This window comes from Camellia sinensis, chromosome 8, assembly GCF_055761805.1.
Source record: "Camellia sinensis isolate YWXY chromosome 8, ASM5576180v1, whole genome shotgun sequence".
Lineage (NCBI taxonomy): Eukaryota > Viridiplantae > Streptophyta > Magnoliopsida > Ericales > Theaceae > Camellia > Camellia sinensis.
This window is the reverse complement of record NC_138968.1, coordinates 17,715,473-17,734,985: the sequence shown is the minus strand read 5'-3', so window position 1 is coordinate 17,734,985 and position 19,513 is coordinate 17,715,473. Positions and strand designations below refer to the sequence as shown.

The following is a 19,513-nucleotide window of genomic DNA, read 5'->3' as shown; positions in this document are numbered from 1 at the left end:
GGGTGAGTGGGCGACGGTGGTGGGTGGGTGGCGGATGGCGGGTGGTGGTGGTGGGTGGCGGATGGCGGGTGGTGGTAGATAGATGGGTGACGGTGGCAAGTGGTGGGTAGTAGTGAGTGGGTGGTGGTGGTGGCGGATGGGTGGTGGTGGTGGGTGGCGGGTGGTGGTGTGGTTGATGGTGGTGGTAGGTGGGTGGTGGTGGCGGGTGGTGGATGGTAATGATGGGTGGTGGTAGGTGGATGGCAGGTGGGTAGTGAGTGGTGTTGGTGGTGGTGGTGGCGAGTGGGTGGCAGGTGGGTGGTGGGTGGCAGGTTGGTGATGGTGGCGGGTGGTGGTGGTAGGTGGGTGGTGATTGGTGGTGGCAGGTGGTGGTGAGGGGTGGGTGGTGGTGGCGGAAGACGGTGATAGAAAATGGTAGCGGGTGGTGGCTAGTGTTGGATGGTAAAAAAAAAAAAAAACTGAAAAATCAAAACGGAAACATATTTTTGAGTTTATATTTTTTGGCTAAATTTTAAACTGAGACCACTAATTTATAAATAAAAAATTTACCACACAAGTTTTTATTTGAATTTTTTTAATTTTTATTAATGTAAACAGAAAATTAAAAACGTAAATATTACCAAACGACACCTAAAAATCCAAAATTATTTTCAAAAAATATAATTAAACAAAATTTTAAATTTTGTAAACTCTTTTTAAAAAAACCAAACATGACCAAAGTGTCATGCCCATTTGAAATTAAAAGGTATTATTCCCTCCGTCATAATTTATTTGTCTGTTATGAGGACTCCAACTTATTAATGAAACAAATAATTATTACACGTCAACTCAGAATTTAAAATATTTTTATCATAACATTTTTTGATTTTAAATTTTAAAATGTGTTGGCACTTGTGTATGATGGACAATTTTAAAAATTTTAAAAATTTCAATATCCAAAATAAAAAATGAACAAATATGTTAAAATGGATCAAAATAAAAAGGTGTACAAAAAAAAATTGGTACAGTGGGAATAATTAGGCCCCGACCAAAAAAAAAAAAAGTCATTTATTTTTCTGAAATTTTTTGTCTTTAGTGATTTTTTAAAAAAATTATGTTAAAATTTTTTACTTTTTCGATCCATTTTGTTGAAATGAATTTAAAAAGCATATTTAAAAAAAAAATTCCAAAAAAAATACTTATTTTTGTCTTTTCTAATTTTTTTTAAAAAAAATTATATTTTTTTGATTTGTCAAGCTAAATTTAAAAATCTAAAACTTTTTAAATTTTTTTAAAAAAGTTTACCAAAAATCAAAATAAATAAATAAAAACAAAAAAAATTCCAAAAATACACTTCCTAAAACATCCTTCCGTAAAGAGAGACTCGTGAATATCTTGGGTCACGGCTTTGACTGTTGTTCAGTATCTTTCTCTCTCTTAAAAAAAAAAAAAAAACAAATAAATAAAATTGTAACAGTTAGTCACTGCCCTAGAAGTCTCCGCGAACCTTCCCTCCATATCTGCCCCCTCCTTCCTTTAACTCTCTTCTCTTTCAAACCTCTCTCATCACAACTCCCTAATCGAAGACATCACAGGCTCCAAGTCTTCTCTCAAACTTTGTGCCTTGGTATCATCAATCTTCATCTTCTATCTTTGCTTAATGCTTCCATTTTTCACTTGTTACTCCAGTTATCATACGTTTATGTCCTAATTTCGCTTTGATTCGGTTTAATTCTTCTCAATTTTGCTCTCTATTATATTCATTTGCTTGATTCTGTATTCGTATCCTATTTGCGTTCAAATTGTGCTTTTCACTCTGGAAATTTTAGTCTTTTTGATTATATATAGGATGATGAAAGAGTGAAATTTTCATTTTCCCCCTTTTTTGGCTAATTGGAAGTGAACAAGTTTTTTGTTGGCTCTGTAGTTGAAGGTTTTCGGTTCTTGTAGCATGTTTGATTCCATTACCAGGAACTGTATTTTTTAAAAATAAATGTAGGAAATAAAATGACATGGAAATAAAACCATAGGGTCTCTTATTTTGTTCTGGATTTCTTCAATATGAAAAAAAGAATAAATGTACTTGTCTTGTTTTTATTTTCTTCTTCATCTTCTTGTTTGTGCGTGTGTTTAGTGAAGCAAAACAGTAAGGAATAGTGTATCATTGAAAAATGCTTGTTGTTCTAAAGTTTTTGGAAAGTTTGATGGTGAGTTTTGAGAAAAAAACAAATGTCATAATATATGTTTGTTTCTTTATTTTAGGTTTTTAAATTTTAAACAGTGGGGTCTTGCTGTTGGAAGTGTTTGTTAGTATGCCAATGGCTTATACTAACTTTGGAACCCTGGGGAAATATATATTACTAGTCATTTTTTTTATTCCAATTTGGGTTTTAGAACTGCTTGATGTAGCTTTATCTGCTTGTCATGCTTTAACAGTATAGTTACTTATATCAGCGGATTACCTATCACTAAAAATCGTCTGTCTCTTTCATGAACATGTATGTAGGTGTTTGGTTTGAGTTTTCTGAATTAATTTTTTTGAAAACTGATTTTTTTGTTTTTTGTGTTTTTTTGTTTTTAGTGAATATTTTTTAAATTTTAAACATTTTTTTTTTACTTTTTTAGATACACCTTACTTAGATGTATCTAAAAAGTAAAAATTTTGTGAAAAAATATTTTAAAAAATTAATAAATACATAAAAATACAAAAAATGTACTGAATTCTTGTATTTTTTTTTTGTATTTTTGGTATTTAGTGAATTTTTAAAAGATTTTTTTCACAATTTTTTTACTTTTTAGGTGTATTTATGTTAGGTGTGTCTAAAAAGTAAAAAAATTGCTTAAAATATTAAAAAAATTCAGTAAAACAAAAAAAATACGGAAATAAGAAAGTAAAATTTTCTGAAAAGTGTTTTTTGAAAAGTGGAAACAAGCAAGGTGATTTTTACCATAAAACTGTTGGTGAAAGATGGTTAAGGTATCATTGCTTGCCTTGAAGAAAATGGTTTCTATCTCTTTCATTGTCATTTTTCAATCATATGACCTTCTGTATTGTTAGTGGCTGTGTTTCTTTCAATGTGATTATGACCTCTTCTTTATAAATTAGGTTTTTATACTGCACGGGATGGACAAGTTAGCTTGCAGTTGCGAAAAAATGGAGATGATCTAATACGGAGCTTTTATCATAATACATCTCTAGGGATTGACATTCATCAGTCTCTGGATGATGTACTTGTAGCAATTGGTGTATCAAGACTCTCCAAATTATTGTTAGCATCTCAGAGATTGATCATCTATTTTGGACACTGTATCATATGTAAGCTGAAGTAATGAATTACCCGCAAGAGAAGTTTGTGAGGTTAGTTTTTTTTTTTTTTTTTAAGCCCTTTGTACCCGCTATTCACCATGTTCATGTACTGTGTTTGATCCTAGGTCTTAATTTTATGTACTGTTAGATAGCATCTTCTTCCTATGGGAGGAAATAAATCATAAGAAGTTGAGTTTTGTATTGTATTGAATATTGAAAGTCATTTTGCTAGCCAAGGAAAGATTTGATACAGCAAATGGTTATGTGATATTATTGAGGTAGCAGCAAGAAGGACAAGATGGGAATAAGTGCTCAATATGACTTGGTTGAGACAATGGCAAGAGAGAAGGATTTGACAGCTTGAGATCAATCTCCGTTCCCCTCTTTCATGATCAAATCAAGAAGTTTTTATTCCAAGAGAACGAGCAGTCGCTGAAAACCAGTGACTGCATCTGTAAAACGGAGCTTATGTTTTAGGTGAAAACGATAAGGAAACCATATTAAGAAGTGAGTCGATCAATTACGTTTGACATTATGGTCAATGATGCAATTTAAGATTTGGTCACGAGTAAAGCTTAAAGGTAGCTAATTCTTGAGGCTGATTCCAAGAAGGCATATTTTTATTGTTGTGAAATGATGATGAGGACCATGGATTGCTTTCTAACATATGTGATATATTTGAAGCTTTGATGTCAAGACTAAAATTTTTGTACGGTGATATCAACATTGTAGGGCCCTCAAGGCGATGTTCTAGGCACGAGTTCAAGAGTGTTAACTAGGCCCTTTGATACTTATTTATCAAAAAAAAAAAAAAAAAAAAAGCTAGGCCGTTTGATACTTTAAAGTCTTATATACTTGATGGATCTTATTTAATAATGGTTTTTATGTGGACTAGTCTCATATCATGGACTATATAAGAGGATTATATATTTGCGTTTAATTTTTTTTTTTTTCCTGATGAAAATTCAATTGAAAACTTGTTACTATGAAGCGTTTACTTGAAGGACATAAAGGTATAGGCATAATTTTTGCAGTTGGTTATTTAGTAATGACCTGCTTATAATAATAAGTGCACCAACCTCTTACAGACCTTGATGTTATGCACAAAGCCTTCTTTCACCAACTTCTGGTTATTATCTTATAGTTTTTTCCGCAATTTTTTACTACTAATGTCCTGTCTGGTACTGGATTGTGGAAGATATTGCAATAAGAGGGTTACCTGGTCAAATGTAATTTGAAGACCTATAAGCTCACTGCAATTGGCATGATTTTTGTTGGTAGTGGTGGATGGTAAATAAATAGTTTCTCTGAATTGTTTCCTTAAGTTTTAGGTCATCCAGGTTATGCCAGTCAGTGTTTGGGTGTTTTCTTCTCTCTTCAGTTTTGGTTTTTTTTTTAAACAGCTTTTAGCATAGCTGAAGACCACGTTTTCCTTTCCTTTGGAGTAGATTTTCAAAATGATGTATGACTCCATTTGTATTCTAGTACAATTGATGTAGCTCTGGATTGATATTTGAGTTTATTATCTTCAGGTTTCAGGACTGGAAGTCAGAGAAAAGTACTGAGGAGCAATTCTCTACAAAAGATGTGGTACGTTCGGGGAGTATTAGAACAACAATAAACTCAGTTACTGATAAGTTTCGAAGAGGCTTGGAATGTGCTTCTGAAAGGATTAGAAGCTTAAAAAGATCACTGGAATCCCGTTCTTTAAGTAGTATTGCAGTCAAAGACTTGGGTTCAAGGAAGAAAATCCTTGACCCACAAGGGCCATTTCTTCAGAAGTGGAATAAGATCTTTGTATTGTCGTGTGTTCTTGCTCTTTCTCTCGATCCTTTGTTCTTTTACATTCCTATGATCAATGATGATGAGAAATGCCTTTTGTTGGACAAAAAGTTGGAGAAAACGGCTATCGTGTTGCGGTTCTTTACTGATATCTTTTATATTATTCATATTATCTTTCAATTCCGAACTGGTTTTATTGCTCCCTATTCTAGAGTATTTGGAAGAGGTGTTTTGGTTAAAGATGCTTGGGCAATAGCAAGGAGATATTTGTCCTCGTACTTCTTAATTGACATTCTGGCAGTTCTTCCTCTGCCACAGGTACGAGAGATTTCCTGCAGCCCAAATGTGTTTTCTATAAAGATTGATTGCACAAAAGATAAAGGGTGAGCCTATTGCCAGAGCAAGTACAACTGTTCAATGCATTAACAGGTTGTACTTCGTCTGAACCCCTGCCAGATTGCTCTGACAATAGAGTCGACCAAAGAAGAGTATAATATTATTCCTTGTTTCATTCATGCAAAACTCATCTTATGATGGTTGATTAATGAGGCCTTCTTGGCATATTATGACCTCACATGTGCCCTGGGAAATTTTGTCCAAAACCAAAGATTCAATTGGAAAGTTCACTTCATCCTGGGACACCGAAGTTGTGATGCCCTACTGCATGTGTGGTTGCAAATTGGGTTTCTAATGTTAGTCTTTTGAAGAATTCTATTCTTTCCAAAATATGGAAATTGGAAGCAAGTTAATATCTTAGGCCCTGTTTGATTCCAGATTGTATATAAGGGGTTCAGGAGAATATGTAATACTCAGGATATAATATATTTAGAATATGAGATGGATTATATAGTGTGGGGTCACTTATACTATGTTTAGTTAGGGTAGGACACAACATGGGATAAGAGGAGGGTGATTCTTTTTGACCATTGGATGAACGATAACTCGTATCCTATGGTGGGGGATATGAATACCACGGGGGTGTGGTATTGTATATCCTATACTTTGAGGGATATAATATACCACCTGAATTCATATCAGGTAACCAAACAAATGATATAAAAAAAGGTGGGATCCACATGTTTTTCTTTGTCCCCGATATCTGGTCAAAGGGGATATCCCTCGGTATATAACACAATCAAACAGGGCCTTATTGTAAATCACATTAATAATTATTTGTGTCTATTTTTTTAATCTTTCCAGGTGGTTATTTTGTTTATCATTCCGCACATGAGAGGGTCAGCATCTTTGAATACAAAGAACTTATTGAAGCTTGTTGTTTGCTTCCAATATATACCAAGGGTTCTTCGGGTTCGTCCATTGTACAAAGAAGTCACAAGAACTTCTGGGATACTCACTGAAACGGCATGGGCTGGAGCTGCATTTAATCTCTTTCTTTACATGCTTGCTAGTCATGTAAGTTTGGTCATAGTCTTCATTACATTTTTGTTGTCAAAATTACGTACACTTTAAGCTTGACCAAAGCATATACTCATTTAATTTTGTTTAGTTTTTCTTATTTTTGAAGGTTTAAATGGGTTTCCAGTGTACCCTATAAGTTTGATGTGTCTCTATATTATACATCCTAAAGTTTCTATAATGTGGGCATTAGAAATTCACCAACCAAAAAAAATAAAATAAAGAAGAATAAGAAGACTACTACTATTTTTATAAAAGCTAATTAGGTATTTGTGACGACAGAATTTTTTTGACTTTTTCAGAAAGCTTGGCTAACAGTCTTCTTTTCCTAAATAGTGGCCTGCTCTTTTATCAAGCTTTCAAGTTGGCTTATGGCATAGATCTAGTGAGGTAGAGCGGCTTTTTCAAGATAGATTTTGAGTTCTATCTTGAGAAGCTTCATGTATTTGGAAATAGAGAACCTATAAATATACCAACCCCTGTTTAGTCTTCTGAATAACTTAATAAGTGGGCTCCATTTGACTCCATAGAAGTATTATCAAGAATCAACTTGTGCTTCTGTTCTTTCTCTTCTCACCAGTCTTTCTTATCATTAAGTGATTTGATGGTTTTTAGGTCCTTGGAGCCTTGTGGTACTTGTTTTCTATAGAACGAGAAACAACGTGCTGGAAACAAGCATGTGAGAAGAATGGAACATGTGCCAATTTTTCAGTGTATTGTGGACAAAATGCAGGATTTGAACTTCTGAATACTTCCTGCCCCATACAGACACCAAATACCACACGTTTTGATTTTGGAATTTTTCTCAGTGCACTTCAGTCTGGTATTGTTGGATCAACAGATTTTCCACAGAAGTTCTTTTACTGCTTTTGGTGGGGCTTGCAAAATCTGAGGTATGCATAGATGGATCCTTTGATATGCATGGTCATTTTTACTAGAGTAGTTCTAGATACTATTTTTCATCGACAAACATAAACATTTGCTTACCGATATGAGTTAGTTTGGATAGGACTCCAAATTTTTTTAGTTGCACATGTAATGAAGTATGAGAAGAAAATAAAATTATAGGCTGCAGTTCACCTAGAATTTGTGCCATGTACACTTTTACACTGCTCGTTCAGTCCTTGACTTTTTCCCTTATATGATGTTGCATTATGTATGTCACACATGCAAAGCTGGATGTTTCTTTTCACTTGTTAACTTACGGGTGGATGTTTGATGCTGGAAGAGAAATTGTACTGGCATGATTGCATTATTTTAGATTAAAGAGTTTAATAATAGCAAAAATAGATGAATGGTTGAAAATTGAGGTTGTTATGTCAAATTTACTAGGAGTTCGTCTCTAAACCCCGTTACCTATCCCACTTCTCACAACTGTAGGTAACAAAGTGTTGTTTGAACTAGTTGGGGTAGACTCTGGGAGTCCTGTTTTCCTGGCCTGTCCTTATTTCTTGGGATTTGACATTGGTTATTGCCTTCTCAGATCTGTTACTATTCTTGACATGTGTATTAGGGTATGACACAAGTCATGACATGAGGCGAGATTCTCTGTCTGCCTCTTTCCTTCTCTCGCTCATGCCTATGTATATATATGCTTCTTGTTGATATTTCTGCAATATGCGTGTTTATATTTACATTTCATTTATATACGTATATATGTTCATGTCTTGTATATTTATCTATACATATGGTTATTATTGGAAATTCCTGCCTTGGTGGTTTGGCCGGTGGCTTCTGTTTTCCTTATTTTTAGTGCCAAGTATATAACTGGTCTTATTCTATGTGATGGGACTTCTTATTTTTCCAGCTAATGAATCCAAAAATCTATAATTTTCTTACCTTTAGAGTTGCACTATAGTTGCCACTTCTAACACGAGTCTGATAGTTTTTTTAACTTGTCAACTTATGCAGTTCTCTTGGTCAAAACCTCAAAACAAGCACCTTTGTCTGGGAAATTTGCTTTGCAGTTTTCATTTCCATCTCTGGCTTGGTGTTATTTTCATTTCTTATTGGAAATATGCAGGTTGGTTTTGAACATTTTTATATTATTGCTCATTTTCTCTTAGTCTGAGTTGCATGTGAGCATGAGAATCAGTGGCGTCTTAGTAGAGAACTGCACAAACGTGATTAACATTGTGACTTAGTAATCATAGGGCACGCAATGGATTGTTGGAACCAAAAAATTGAGTCACCTTGAATACCTGATCACTTATGTTTTCGAATGCTGAAAAAGTGCTTTTGTTTGGGCTGCATTTGGTGCACTAGGACCAAAAATGGTTCTCAGGATCTGCCCTTGACATTGTCTTTGCAAGCCAGAATGATGTTTCTTAATTGACACATTCCATAATTTTCAAAATGAAGTATATTTTACCACTCTTCAGCTGGATTGAATCACTCCTTACAGGCGCATTAATCGGTCAACAACGCACATGATCGTACCATCTCCAATGGTTTCCCTTCATTTTCCTTTCCTCATTCTAACTAATTTACTCCTTGTGGGGTCACATTGATCAAATCATTCTTTTGTTTGGTCTATATATTTTAAAATTCAACAACGAACTCACTTTTGGTGTAACAGACATATCTGCAGTCCACAACAAAAAGATTGGAGGAGATGAGAGTCAAAAGGCGAGATGCAGAACAGTGGATGTCCCACCGTTTGCTTCCTGAGAGTCTGAGGGAGCGAATTAGGCGGTATGAGCAGTACAAATGGCAGGAAACTAGAGGTGTTGATGAAGAGTATCTGATCTGTAATCTTCCAAAGGACCTTAGGAGGGACATTAAGCGCCATCTCTGTTTGGCTCTGCTCATGAGAGTGAGTTTTCTTTTGCCTCTTCATTGTTATCTCTTTTTGGTATTTTAATTTTAATGTACCGTACTGTTATTATCATGAATCAAATCTCATCCATTCTTCTGGAATGTTTATAAGGTGCCAATGTTCGAAAAAATGGATGAACAACTGTTGGATGCAATGTGCGACCGTCTAAAACCGGTTCTCTACACAGAAGGCAGCTACATTGTGCGAGAGGGGGACCCAGTTGACGAGATGCTCTTTATAATGAGAGGAAAGTTAACTACCATAACTACCAATGGCGGAAGAACCGGCTTCTTGAATTCAGATTATCTCAAAGCTGGTGACTTCTGTGGAGAAGAGCTACTTACTTGGGCTCTAGACCCCCATTCTGTATCTAACCTACCAATCTCAACCCGAACTGTCCAAGCTCTCTCGGAAGTTGAAGCATTTGCCCTAATTTCGGACGATTTGAAATTCGTCGCTTCTCAATTCAGGCGACTACACAGCAAGCAGCTCCGCCATACTTTTAGGTTTTACTCGCAGCAATGGAGGACTTGGGCAGCTTGTTTCATACAAGCAGCGTGGCGTCGTTATGGAAGAAAGAAGCTTGAAGAGTCTCTTTGCGAAGAGGAAAATAGATTGCAAGATGCGTTGGCCAAGGGTGGTGGTAGTTCACCGAGTTTGGGTGCTACCATCTATGCTTCTCGGTTTGCCGCTAATGCTCTCCGTGCTTTACGGCGCAATGGGACCCGGAGAACAAGGTTGCCCGAGAGAATACCTCCGATCATGCTTCAGAAGCCGGCTGAGCCTGATTTCACTGCTGAAGAATGATTAGTGCTGTTAAATTTCTCTACTGTTTTATCGGTCTAGGTTGTGCAAAATGTGATATTGGAAGCACACATTGATTAAATTGTTGGAGTTTTCCTCGGGTGTATCAGGTATGTGTATACATATATACATATATAGTGTTGTATTGTGTATGTGAATTTCCGATTGTTTTTCTAGTGATAATTGAGTTTCCATCTACAATGGGATTTTGCTAAATACTGAAATGTTGTCCATTGCTTTTCTGCTGAAGATTGCCATTAGAGTTTCGTCTGCTGACTTCTCAAATAAAGGGAACATAATTTCAAAGCAAACATTTTTAGTTCATAATAGCTGCTCTCCCAAGGTGCATTCAGGGGTAACTTTGAGAGTGAAATTACTTTCATGGACAAAACAGGAACATGAACTAGAAATTGGAAGGGTTGGGCTCGCTCAAGTTCAAATATGAACTTAGGAGCCTGGGTAGCTCATTCCATTTAAATAATCTGAATTGTTTATTTTGTAAGATTCTCAGTGTATATCAGTCTATGAGAAAAATTAAGTTGATTTGATAATTGTAACTTTTTCATTTTATCGTGTCTCTAAAAGATAGATGGTTTGTTTAAAAAAATCTACTTAGTCTATTTTTTTTAGAGATAAAAGTCATAAAATGAAATATTTATAATTATTGGATTGATTTAATTTTTTTTCATAGATAATATACACAGAGAACCTTACAAAATGAACGATTTAGATCATTAAAACAGAATTTGGCCCTCAAGATTTCTAAAAAAGCCCAATCTAAAATGAAAAGGTCCAAGTGCACAGAGAAACCAAATATAAGATGAACCGTGCAGTTTGTGTTCAATTTTTTTTATGACCGTGTCAGAACTGCTAGAAAATTGGAAGCCAGTTGAAGCAGCCACCTGCAAAATCGCAGGCATTGTTTAGCCAGCATGCCAAACTTATATGCACAAATATATATATTTTACTAGGGCTGGGCATAGGATTATCCGACCCACCCTACCCGACTCTACTTGCACACGTATGGCCGGTTTCGTAAATATAATAGGGTAGGGTGCGGTTTGATATAATTCAATTTTTCGGGTTGCGGGCGGGTTGCGCGCCACAACCGCCTGCACTATATATATATTTGGAAAAACCTGGACTGTTCATTTATTTGAAAGAATTTACAACTTGATTTGTTTTACTTAATTGATTTCTAATCTTATGTAAGTTGCACTTTGATTAATGATTTAAATGATTCAAAGTATTTTTAAATCTTATTTATCCAAAAAAAAACGAGTACATTTTTTTTGAATTGATTTTTTGTTTGATCAACACAACGCTCTCATATTACAAAATATAAACTGTGATCATGGACGTTAAAATTGATAGGGCTGAGCATAGAATCCGTGAAATCCGTAATCCGATCCAGTCCAGTCCAATCCGATAGGTTTGGATTGGTTTTTTGAATTCGTGGTTCGGTTTCGGATTGAAGAATTAAAAATCCGTAGTCCACGGATTGGTTCCGGATTGAACCCCACGGTTCCGGACCGTATACAAATAGTCTATATTTTTATTATACATCCTCCCCCATAGTATCTTCTCTTATTCCATATAAAACTAAACTCAAACCTAAACCCGCATCATATCTTCTTTTATTACTTTTGTTTGTTAGTTTTTAATTTTAATTTATAATGGTCTAAATACTTATGACTTTTGTTTGTTAGTTTTTAATTTTAATTTATAATGGTCTAAATACTTATGGTGAAACCAATTTTCTTATGATTGTTTAAATTCTAGAACAGTATGTCGCTATTATAGAAAGACATGTTGCTATTGTAGAACTAATATAGCGTTATGTTTATGTTTTTATGAAATTAAAGTGTGATATATATATATATATATATATTTGTTATTTAATTATGTGAATCTGTGGTCCTAAACCGATTCAATCCGTATTTAAATGGATTGGTTCGGATTGGTTCCATGATTTAAACGGATTGGATTGGTTTCAATTTTTCAAGAACCGTAAATAACGGATTGGTCCTGGTTTTACCCCGATCCGGTCCAATCCGGATCATGCTCACCCCTAAAAATTGATGGGTGACATAAGTGACAATTCCATTCAACCTGTAGGCAGTCTCAGTGCTAGGTTTTAGATGTGTGGAGTCAAAATTAAACAATATCTATGTTAATTTTTTTAAAAAAAAATTCTAACCGCAAATCGCCCGCACATCTCCAAACCCTATCCGCACAAACCGCACTGCAGGCGGTTGCAGTTTGACTTTTTTCCAAACCGCATAGATGCAAACGGGTCAAAACCGAACCGCAAATCGCACAAATTCAATCCGCGAAAATGATGTCACATGACAAATTTCACCTGTTTTTTATTTTTATTATGTATCGTATGATTCATTTTATTTACGAAATAATAGAAACCCACCACTATGACATGTGTTGTGTGAATCCGAAGATGACATTTGTTGTATGAATTCGAAATGAATAACTGGTAAAATTCATCTTAGCTGATCCTGAGACAACACATTTTCTAGGTCAAGTGTTACTGTGCTCTTGGCAACTCTAAATTATATCATTTTTGAACTGCAATTTTGCTTCATTGTGAGCATATGCATGTATATATATGGCATGCCTCCAGGTGGTTTTAACAGCGAAGGGTTTATTATGAATTAAAAAAAGGAAAAGCGCAACACAATGCAAAATAAGGGTTTACTGAAATCAAAATAGCATCTGTTAATCGCCAACAATTTCCTTCGTTTTTCCCTCAACAAAGACAATTTTCTGGGAACTCTGTTTATTCATCAGCAAAGTTCCATCACAATCTGAACAATTAAATAGCAATTTTAACAAAATAACCGATCACATCCTCAATCCACTAAACATGATGTCCCATAACCACTAGATAACAACACGAGGTCATCAATCGACACCTCAACAGCAAAAGCTCATGGCTGAATCTATGCTTGCTAAAACATCACCTTCAGTTTATTCCCAAGTAGCTGCATTTCCAACTAACCCAAAAACAAATACGGGCTGCTAAAAATAGACTATGAAACACAAATTTGTTGAGCCAGGGTTGGCGAATCACGAAGAAGCATAACCTCCCTCTTGACAAATGATGGCAAGGCAAAGGCAGCTGTGTGAATCTGTCAAGCAAAACGGGGAAAAAAATTATTGAGTTTCAAATTTTCTATACAAATTCAACTGCATGTTCCACTACATGAACAAATGCTAACTTGCAACAGTAAAGCCCCGGGCTTGGTATACATTATTTTTCAGGCACATGGTATACTCCCTCAGTCAAAAATTGTTTGCCGGGCACGAAAAATGAGAACTTAATAATATATTGTACCAAAATTTTTAAATTTTTTTTTACCAATTAAAAGATCTCTTTTAATTTGTGAAAAAGAAAAAAAAATGAAAATTTTGGCATTAGAACACATTATTTTTAAGTTGTACTGGACAAATAATTTGATGTCAAGGCCTTGTCCAGACCATCTACTGATATTATTTCGATATTCGTTTCCAACAAAGCCGCTATCAAGTTTAAAAGCCTACCAAAAAGAAGGGGACCCAAGAGGAGCATAGTGACATCCTCTTTTTCTTTTATTTTTATATAATATAAAAGCACTTTTGCTCTAAAATCATTTGAGTCAAGCAAGCTAATCAGGCTAGCAAAAAAGAGTGAATCACTAATATATCCAAGCAAAGGAATGGATAACACAAATTATGATTTGAGCAATGGATTGTAATTACCTCAGAGTTGTAAAACTTTAGTTCTCTTCGATACTTGAGTGCTCCCTCTACTTTTTCAATAGGATTGATAGGATGCATAAAATCCACAGGTGGCCCCTCCGTTGAGCAAATAACAAATCCAATGACGCCACTGTATGCATAATAAAGAAACCATTTTCAAATACTCAATAGCATGAAACCTAGTTAAGAAACTTCTAGAACTAAAATATTTTATTAGACTGAGTAACTATGCCACTGCATCCACAATAAAAAAAACCATTTTAAAATAAGAATTAACCCATAGCATGAATTTGTTAAGAAACTCTAGAACTAAAATTGTGGAAAAAAATGAGACAATTTTTAGTGAGTTGATAGATATTTATACCAAGATGCTGCAGCCTGCAGTTCTACAAATTAAAAAAAGAAAGGACAAATCGATAAAATTATAAACAGAAAGGGCTCCATAAAACCAAATTGTGAGGTTGATGGAAAACCCACACAAACATTCGCATTATAGGGTACCTTGGATATGTGGGAACGTTTGCCCATGCATAGTGGACAGAACCCTTGAATGTTTCACGGCAAATAGAGATCATATCCTGAATAAGATGCGTGTGAAGCCACATACTCTCCGCCATGTTACAAAGAACACCACCAGGTCTTAATGCTCTTGCTATTGTCTCGAAAAAAGGCTTTTCCACAAGTTCTTGGGCAGGACCTAAATCAACAAAAGAAGCCCAACAAATAAATAGCTTTATTTCATTATGTATTTTAGGACATAAAACCCATCTCAAGTGGGCATAGAAGTTTAAATTGGACTAAAGTCATGGTGTTCAGAATTATATAACATCTACCCATATGCATAATCATGTGCCTATATTCCAAATAGCAAAAAAATCAAGAGAAAACTAAGATAACCTTCCATATTGTGAATGCATGTGTTCCTAACTTTTAAGGACTAGAAATATAAAAGAAAAACTAAGACAACTGTTCATAATTTTTTTTTTTTTGGCATAGTTTGAGATCATGAAGCATTTGTTAAGTAACATTATGAAAATAAGACAATTCTGACAGTAGTGCATAAGAAAATTTACTGAGTGATTATTTCAAGGAATCAATACTTCAAACTTTTGATGAATAGGTGTCAAAAGAATAGTCCATCGAATAATTCATTAAAAAGATTCAGAAAGCCCTAGCCTAGCTTTCAAAAAGGTACACATAATTAGATTTGCCTCCACCTAAGTAAAAAGCACTGTAACAAAGGCAAATAAATAGGAAAAAGGAGAACAGGTAGAAAGTGTGAATTACAAACATACCAACAGGGTCTGATGAATCAACAATAATTGCATCATACTTTCCTTCAGGTACATTCCGTAAAAATTTAACAGCTGCCACAATAACGAAAAGAAGATCAACAGGAAAGTCTAGCTATATAATCAGCTGTACAATTAGGAGCGTTAATTACGTAAATTATTAATAACCTAGATTAATGGATCCATTCAAAATGGGGCAATAAGATTTCAGATGCACATATTCACTAAACTGCATATAAAAAATAATTGGAACATCTTTTCCACATACCATCACCAATATGTAGTTGCACACGAGGATCCTCAAAGCCAATAGCTAACTCTGGGAAAAACTTTTTACTAACCTATAACCAAGAAGTTGCAGCAACATACTTGTTACATAACAAAGAACACAAATAATATCTAATCACATGAATGGGTACATCATTCACCACATACATCTATAACCATCTTATCAATCTCACAAATATCAATGAGCTCCACAGTATTGTGGCGAGAGATTTCCCTAAGAACTCCACCATCACCACCACCTACAACCAAAACCTGCATCAAGTAATTCAATTAAATTTGGCACACGTACCTAGGGACAAACAGAATAATTATAGATTGCATAAACATGAAGAGCAGAAGATAGCTAGCTCTACCAACAATGCTTTCCTCAATCATTGGCAACTTAAATTACGAGTTCTCTTTCTACTTGTAAATATGATGAATTGAGGCTGAGAGTACATAGAAATATTATTTGTTCACAGTTTAACAATGAGACAAAAACATGGCGAGTCTAATATTCAATTCTAGAATTAAATTTGTCATACAATGCCTTCAATCTAATAGAAAGATTAAATTTTGCACACATCACTCAAATACTATTTTGTCTGAAATTCCCTGGGAAGAGTGTGCAACATAGTGATAATTAAAGGAAAACCATTTTTAAATTTTTGTTCTTATTTTGCTACTTTTTATATTAAGAAGATTAAAAAATGAAAGGGTAGTAATTTAGTAAAACAGTGAGGAATATGGGCTCCTATAGACCCTGTTCCTCAACAACAATCCCTCAGGAAGAAGTCTCGTCACACTTCCACAGTACTCTTCAAACCTCTTGGTAGATTGATAATCAAAGAGAGAACATATTTTTTTCACCATAACAATTATGTGTAGTTGGACATTTAACTTCAAATGTATCTCTAAGCACATATGCCTATTAAAGTTCAACTAGAATAAAAGAAAAAGCAAAGAAAAGAAAAAAAGAAGCTGCTATGGATTCAAAAGGTTCCTTAAACTTAATTGCATTATAATTTCAATAATCTAAGTGTGGCTATATGTCATTTGAAATTAAATTTGAATAAAAATAGAAACAATAAACGCATCATGAACTACGGAACCCATGATTTATGAAAATTACAGTTTTGGGGGATTGAATTGAACAAAGGGGGAGATGAGTTATCATCTCCTGATAGACACATTCATCTTTCTCAGTCAATTGAACAATGCCATCAAGCACAAGAACTTTCCCATATGTTGAGGACTGCAAATAAAAGAACCAGTATCAGCAGGAAATTCATAAATAAGACAATAAATGGCAGAAAAACACAATGCAAGTCATCACTGAAAGACAGTCTACTACTAGGAGATGAAAATGCTGAACCTCAAAAACCAGGATTTCTTGGTACTCGGATTTATCCTTGTACAAAATCTTCTCTACTTTCATTGAGTGTGCTTCTCCTACAAGTGAAAACTCAAACTGACTTAACCATAGCCGTTGAATAATAAATCCCGAAAAACACTGACTAAATAAAAAGGGACAATTTTAATTTTAATTTTAATTTTAATTTTTTCCCCCCTTCATTTAGTAGGAACACTAGAACACTCTACTCAAGCCCTTGATAATATAAGCATAAGTAATTATGAACAATCAAAATTTCAATTACAATTAATCATATTGCAAGCATGCCTTACATTACATCTAATAAAAAAAGTACATTCCAGCATGACTCTTTCCCCTCAAGGATATATTGACGAATGAATGATAAGTTTTCTGGCCTCTAATATGTTCCAAAGCTAAAATGATTTATATAGGTGAGATAAAAAATGCAACAAAAATAACATATACCTGGCCACATTGGATTATTGAAATAAACCCGCTTGCTAGCTTTACCTGTAAAAATAGAACAAATAAGAAACGGAGTCAACAAACACCACCCTTCGACTATCATCAAGCAAAATAAAAAACCTGTACTACAACGAAAATAAGGATGTTCGAAAAAATGTCCAACGGAAAAAACAGAAGCAAAGAAGTATAAAAATAACAACCAGAGCATGATTCCGGTTCGGAGAACCATCCAGAAACAACTGTTGAATGGCATTTAGCCTCAAGCTCAGTGTTTGAAGCCCTAGCCCTCAAGCAACAGGAAGGGATAATAGCCTTATCCGAATCATTCACATTGTCATTCACCTTCCCATCCATAATCTTCTGGCATTCCAAACCTTTTCCTGCACCGTCCTCCATATATTATCTTTTTCTTCTCCAGCTCCAGTCTCAAACCAACAAATATGTATTCTAATGAGAAAAAATCATTGTCATCAACAACACTGCCGAGGCATCATCAATAATGGTGTCCACAAGCACAAAGACAAAAGGCAAATTTATTATGTGACCCTTTCTTGGATATAAATAAAAGTGAGAAATCCTAGTAGACAAAAATAAGCAAGTTTTTCATGTGACAATTTTTTATTTATATTTTTTTTTGCTTATTCATCTTTTTGGATACAAATAAGCACACCATGACAAAAGTGAGGAATCCTTTGCATACAAAGAAAGACATTTCAGCTTCCCTTAATTTTGTGATTTGTAAATGTTAAGACAAATTTTCCTCTGAAAGAACCACTAAAGCCATTTTGTTTTTTCACTATGCTTTAACTCAAAAGCAATACATTGTAACCAAAGAGGAAGTATAGCAATAATAACATTTAATACACTGTCTTTTAGAAATAGAAAGCAAATCTAAACACAAGTTTACCAAATTTGCCATGTATTTTCCGAAGCAAGAACAAGAATTGCAATTTAAAATCACAACAAAAGTATAGCATTTAATACACTACCTTTTCGAAATAGAAAGCAAATCTAAGCACAAGGTTACCAAATTTGTCACTACAAGAATTGCAATTTAAGCATCAACAATCACACACGCACTTAAAACTATTTCAAGTAACGAAAAAGTTAAAAGAAATCCTCTAAAACCCAAGTTAGTTCTTCCCTCCGATTGGCTTCGGAAAAAAAAAAAAATCGAAACCAAGAATTTCAGAACCATGTTAAAAAATAAAATAAAACAAAAAAATCTAGTAACGAATTTCCTTACATTTCCCGTCAAATTGAAATAGTTGAAACTTGAACAACTAAATCGTTTGGACGAGAAAGCTGACGACAACGACATTAAATTTTCAATTTCTTTTCCCTTAAGTTATTTCCACAGATTTCTCGGGAACCAAACAGAGCATTAGGGTTTCACATACACACGCACAAAAAAAAAAAAAAAAAAAAGCCCCCGAAGTGAAGAAATTGGGGGCATGACTTACCTCTGTTTCGACAGATTACAGGAAGAAAAGGAAAAATTCATACCAATTGTAATCATAATCTAGAGAGAGCTACAGAAAGAGAAAGAGAAAGAGAAAGAGAAGACCATGCTGAAAAGAGAGATAGAGAGAGAGAGAGTCTTGGAGAGAGAGATCATGCCTGATGTTAACGGCGATTTGGTTGATCTATATGCGTATCGCTGTATTTATATAAACGTATATTTGTGTGTAGTGGGCGGGAAAGACGAATCGAAGAGAGAGACTTGTTTCGCACTTCTCCTCTGCTTCTCTCTCTCTTATCGCTTTCGCAGGGGTTTAGAAGTGGAGCTTGTTTTTTTGGATGGAAACGACAGACATATATTTACAGGGAAAGAATTTGTTACACCTTTTCAATCGATGTCTACCAATGCATTTCATAATTAAACCAACCAAAAATATATATATATATATATATATATAATTATTAAAACCTATACGACCCTAATTAAAAAATAAAATAAATTACCTACACTTCCCTTGAAGTTTAGTTAAATTATAAATTTTTCTTGAGGTTTTATAAATTATATCCCGCTCTCTAAAATTTATATTCGCATAATAATTTAGCCTCTATCGTTAACTAAACGTTAAGAATAGTTACGGAAATTTTATTTTCACATACGTACTTATTTCAGTACACACACTTAATGAATCATTATTTTAATGACAATTATATCATAAAGTAAAATGACCATAATAGATATCAAAACACACTCATAATATTATATAAAAATATTCTCTATACACATATTCTAA

The 19,513-nt window shown here is 34.5% G+C and overlaps 2 protein-coding genes across 2 annotated transcripts; one reads left to right on the top strand and one right to left on the bottom strand.

Moving 5' to 3' along the window:
* Positions 1-1,376: 1,376 nt before the first annotated feature.
* Positions 1,377-10,322, top strand: LOC114297306 (cyclic nucleotide-gated ion channel 1). Its single transcript, XM_028242013.2, has 8 exons — positions 1,377-1,606; positions 3,086-3,337; positions 4,819-5,386; positions 6,269-6,481; positions 7,100-7,377; positions 8,396-8,507; positions 9,063-9,299; positions 9,414-10,322. Exons 2-8 carry the CDS (start codon positions 3,309-3,311, stop codon positions 10,107-10,109), a joined length of 2,133 nt encoding a protein of 710 aa, XP_028097814.2. The 5' UTR covers positions 1,377-1,606; positions 3,086-3,308; the 3' UTR covers positions 10,110-10,322.
* A 2,492-nt stretch (positions 10,323-12,814) lies between these two features.
* LOC114296500 (spermine synthase) lies at positions 12,815-19,225 on the bottom strand. The gene is made up of 11 exons (XM_082882139.1): positions 18,882-19,225; positions 17,462-17,708; positions 17,262-17,306; positions 16,797-16,873; positions 16,554-16,676; positions 15,590-15,694; positions 15,423-15,495; positions 15,158-15,229; positions 14,364-14,559; positions 13,863-13,992; positions 12,815-13,252 (listed from the first exon to the last, which is right to left on the bottom strand). Exons 2-11 carry the CDS (start codon positions 17,655-17,657, stop codon positions 13,154-13,156), a joined length of 1,116 nt encoding a protein of 371 aa, XP_082738265.1. The 5' UTR covers positions 17,658-17,708; positions 18,882-19,225; the 3' UTR covers positions 12,815-13,153.
* Between the last annotated feature and the right edge of the window lie 288 nt (positions 19,226-19,513).

Coding starts and splice junctions, on each gene's coding strand:
- LOC114297306 (XM_028242013.2), top strand. CDS start 3,309: ATGAATTACCCGCAAGAGAAGTTTGTGAG. Junction 5,387..6,268: donor CAGTTCTTCCTCTGCCACAG/GTACGAGAGATT, acceptor TAATCTTTCCAG/GTGGTTATTTTGTTTATCAT. Junction 9,300..9,413: donor GTTTGGCTCTGCTCATGAGA/GTGAGTTTTCTT, acceptor AATGTTTATAAG/GTGCCAATGTTCGAAAAAAT.
- LOC114296500 (XM_082882139.1), bottom strand. CDS start 17,657: ATGGAGGACGGTGCAGGAAAAGGTTTGGAATGCCAGAAGATTATGGAT. Junction 15,695..16,553: donor CAATTCAATCCCCCAAAACT/GTAATTTTCATA, acceptor TACTTGATGCAG/GTTTTGGTTGTAGGTGGTGG. Junction 15,230..15,422: donor GCAACTACATATTGGTGATG/GTATGTGGAAAA, acceptor TTATTGTGGCAG/CTGTTAAATTTTTACGGAAT.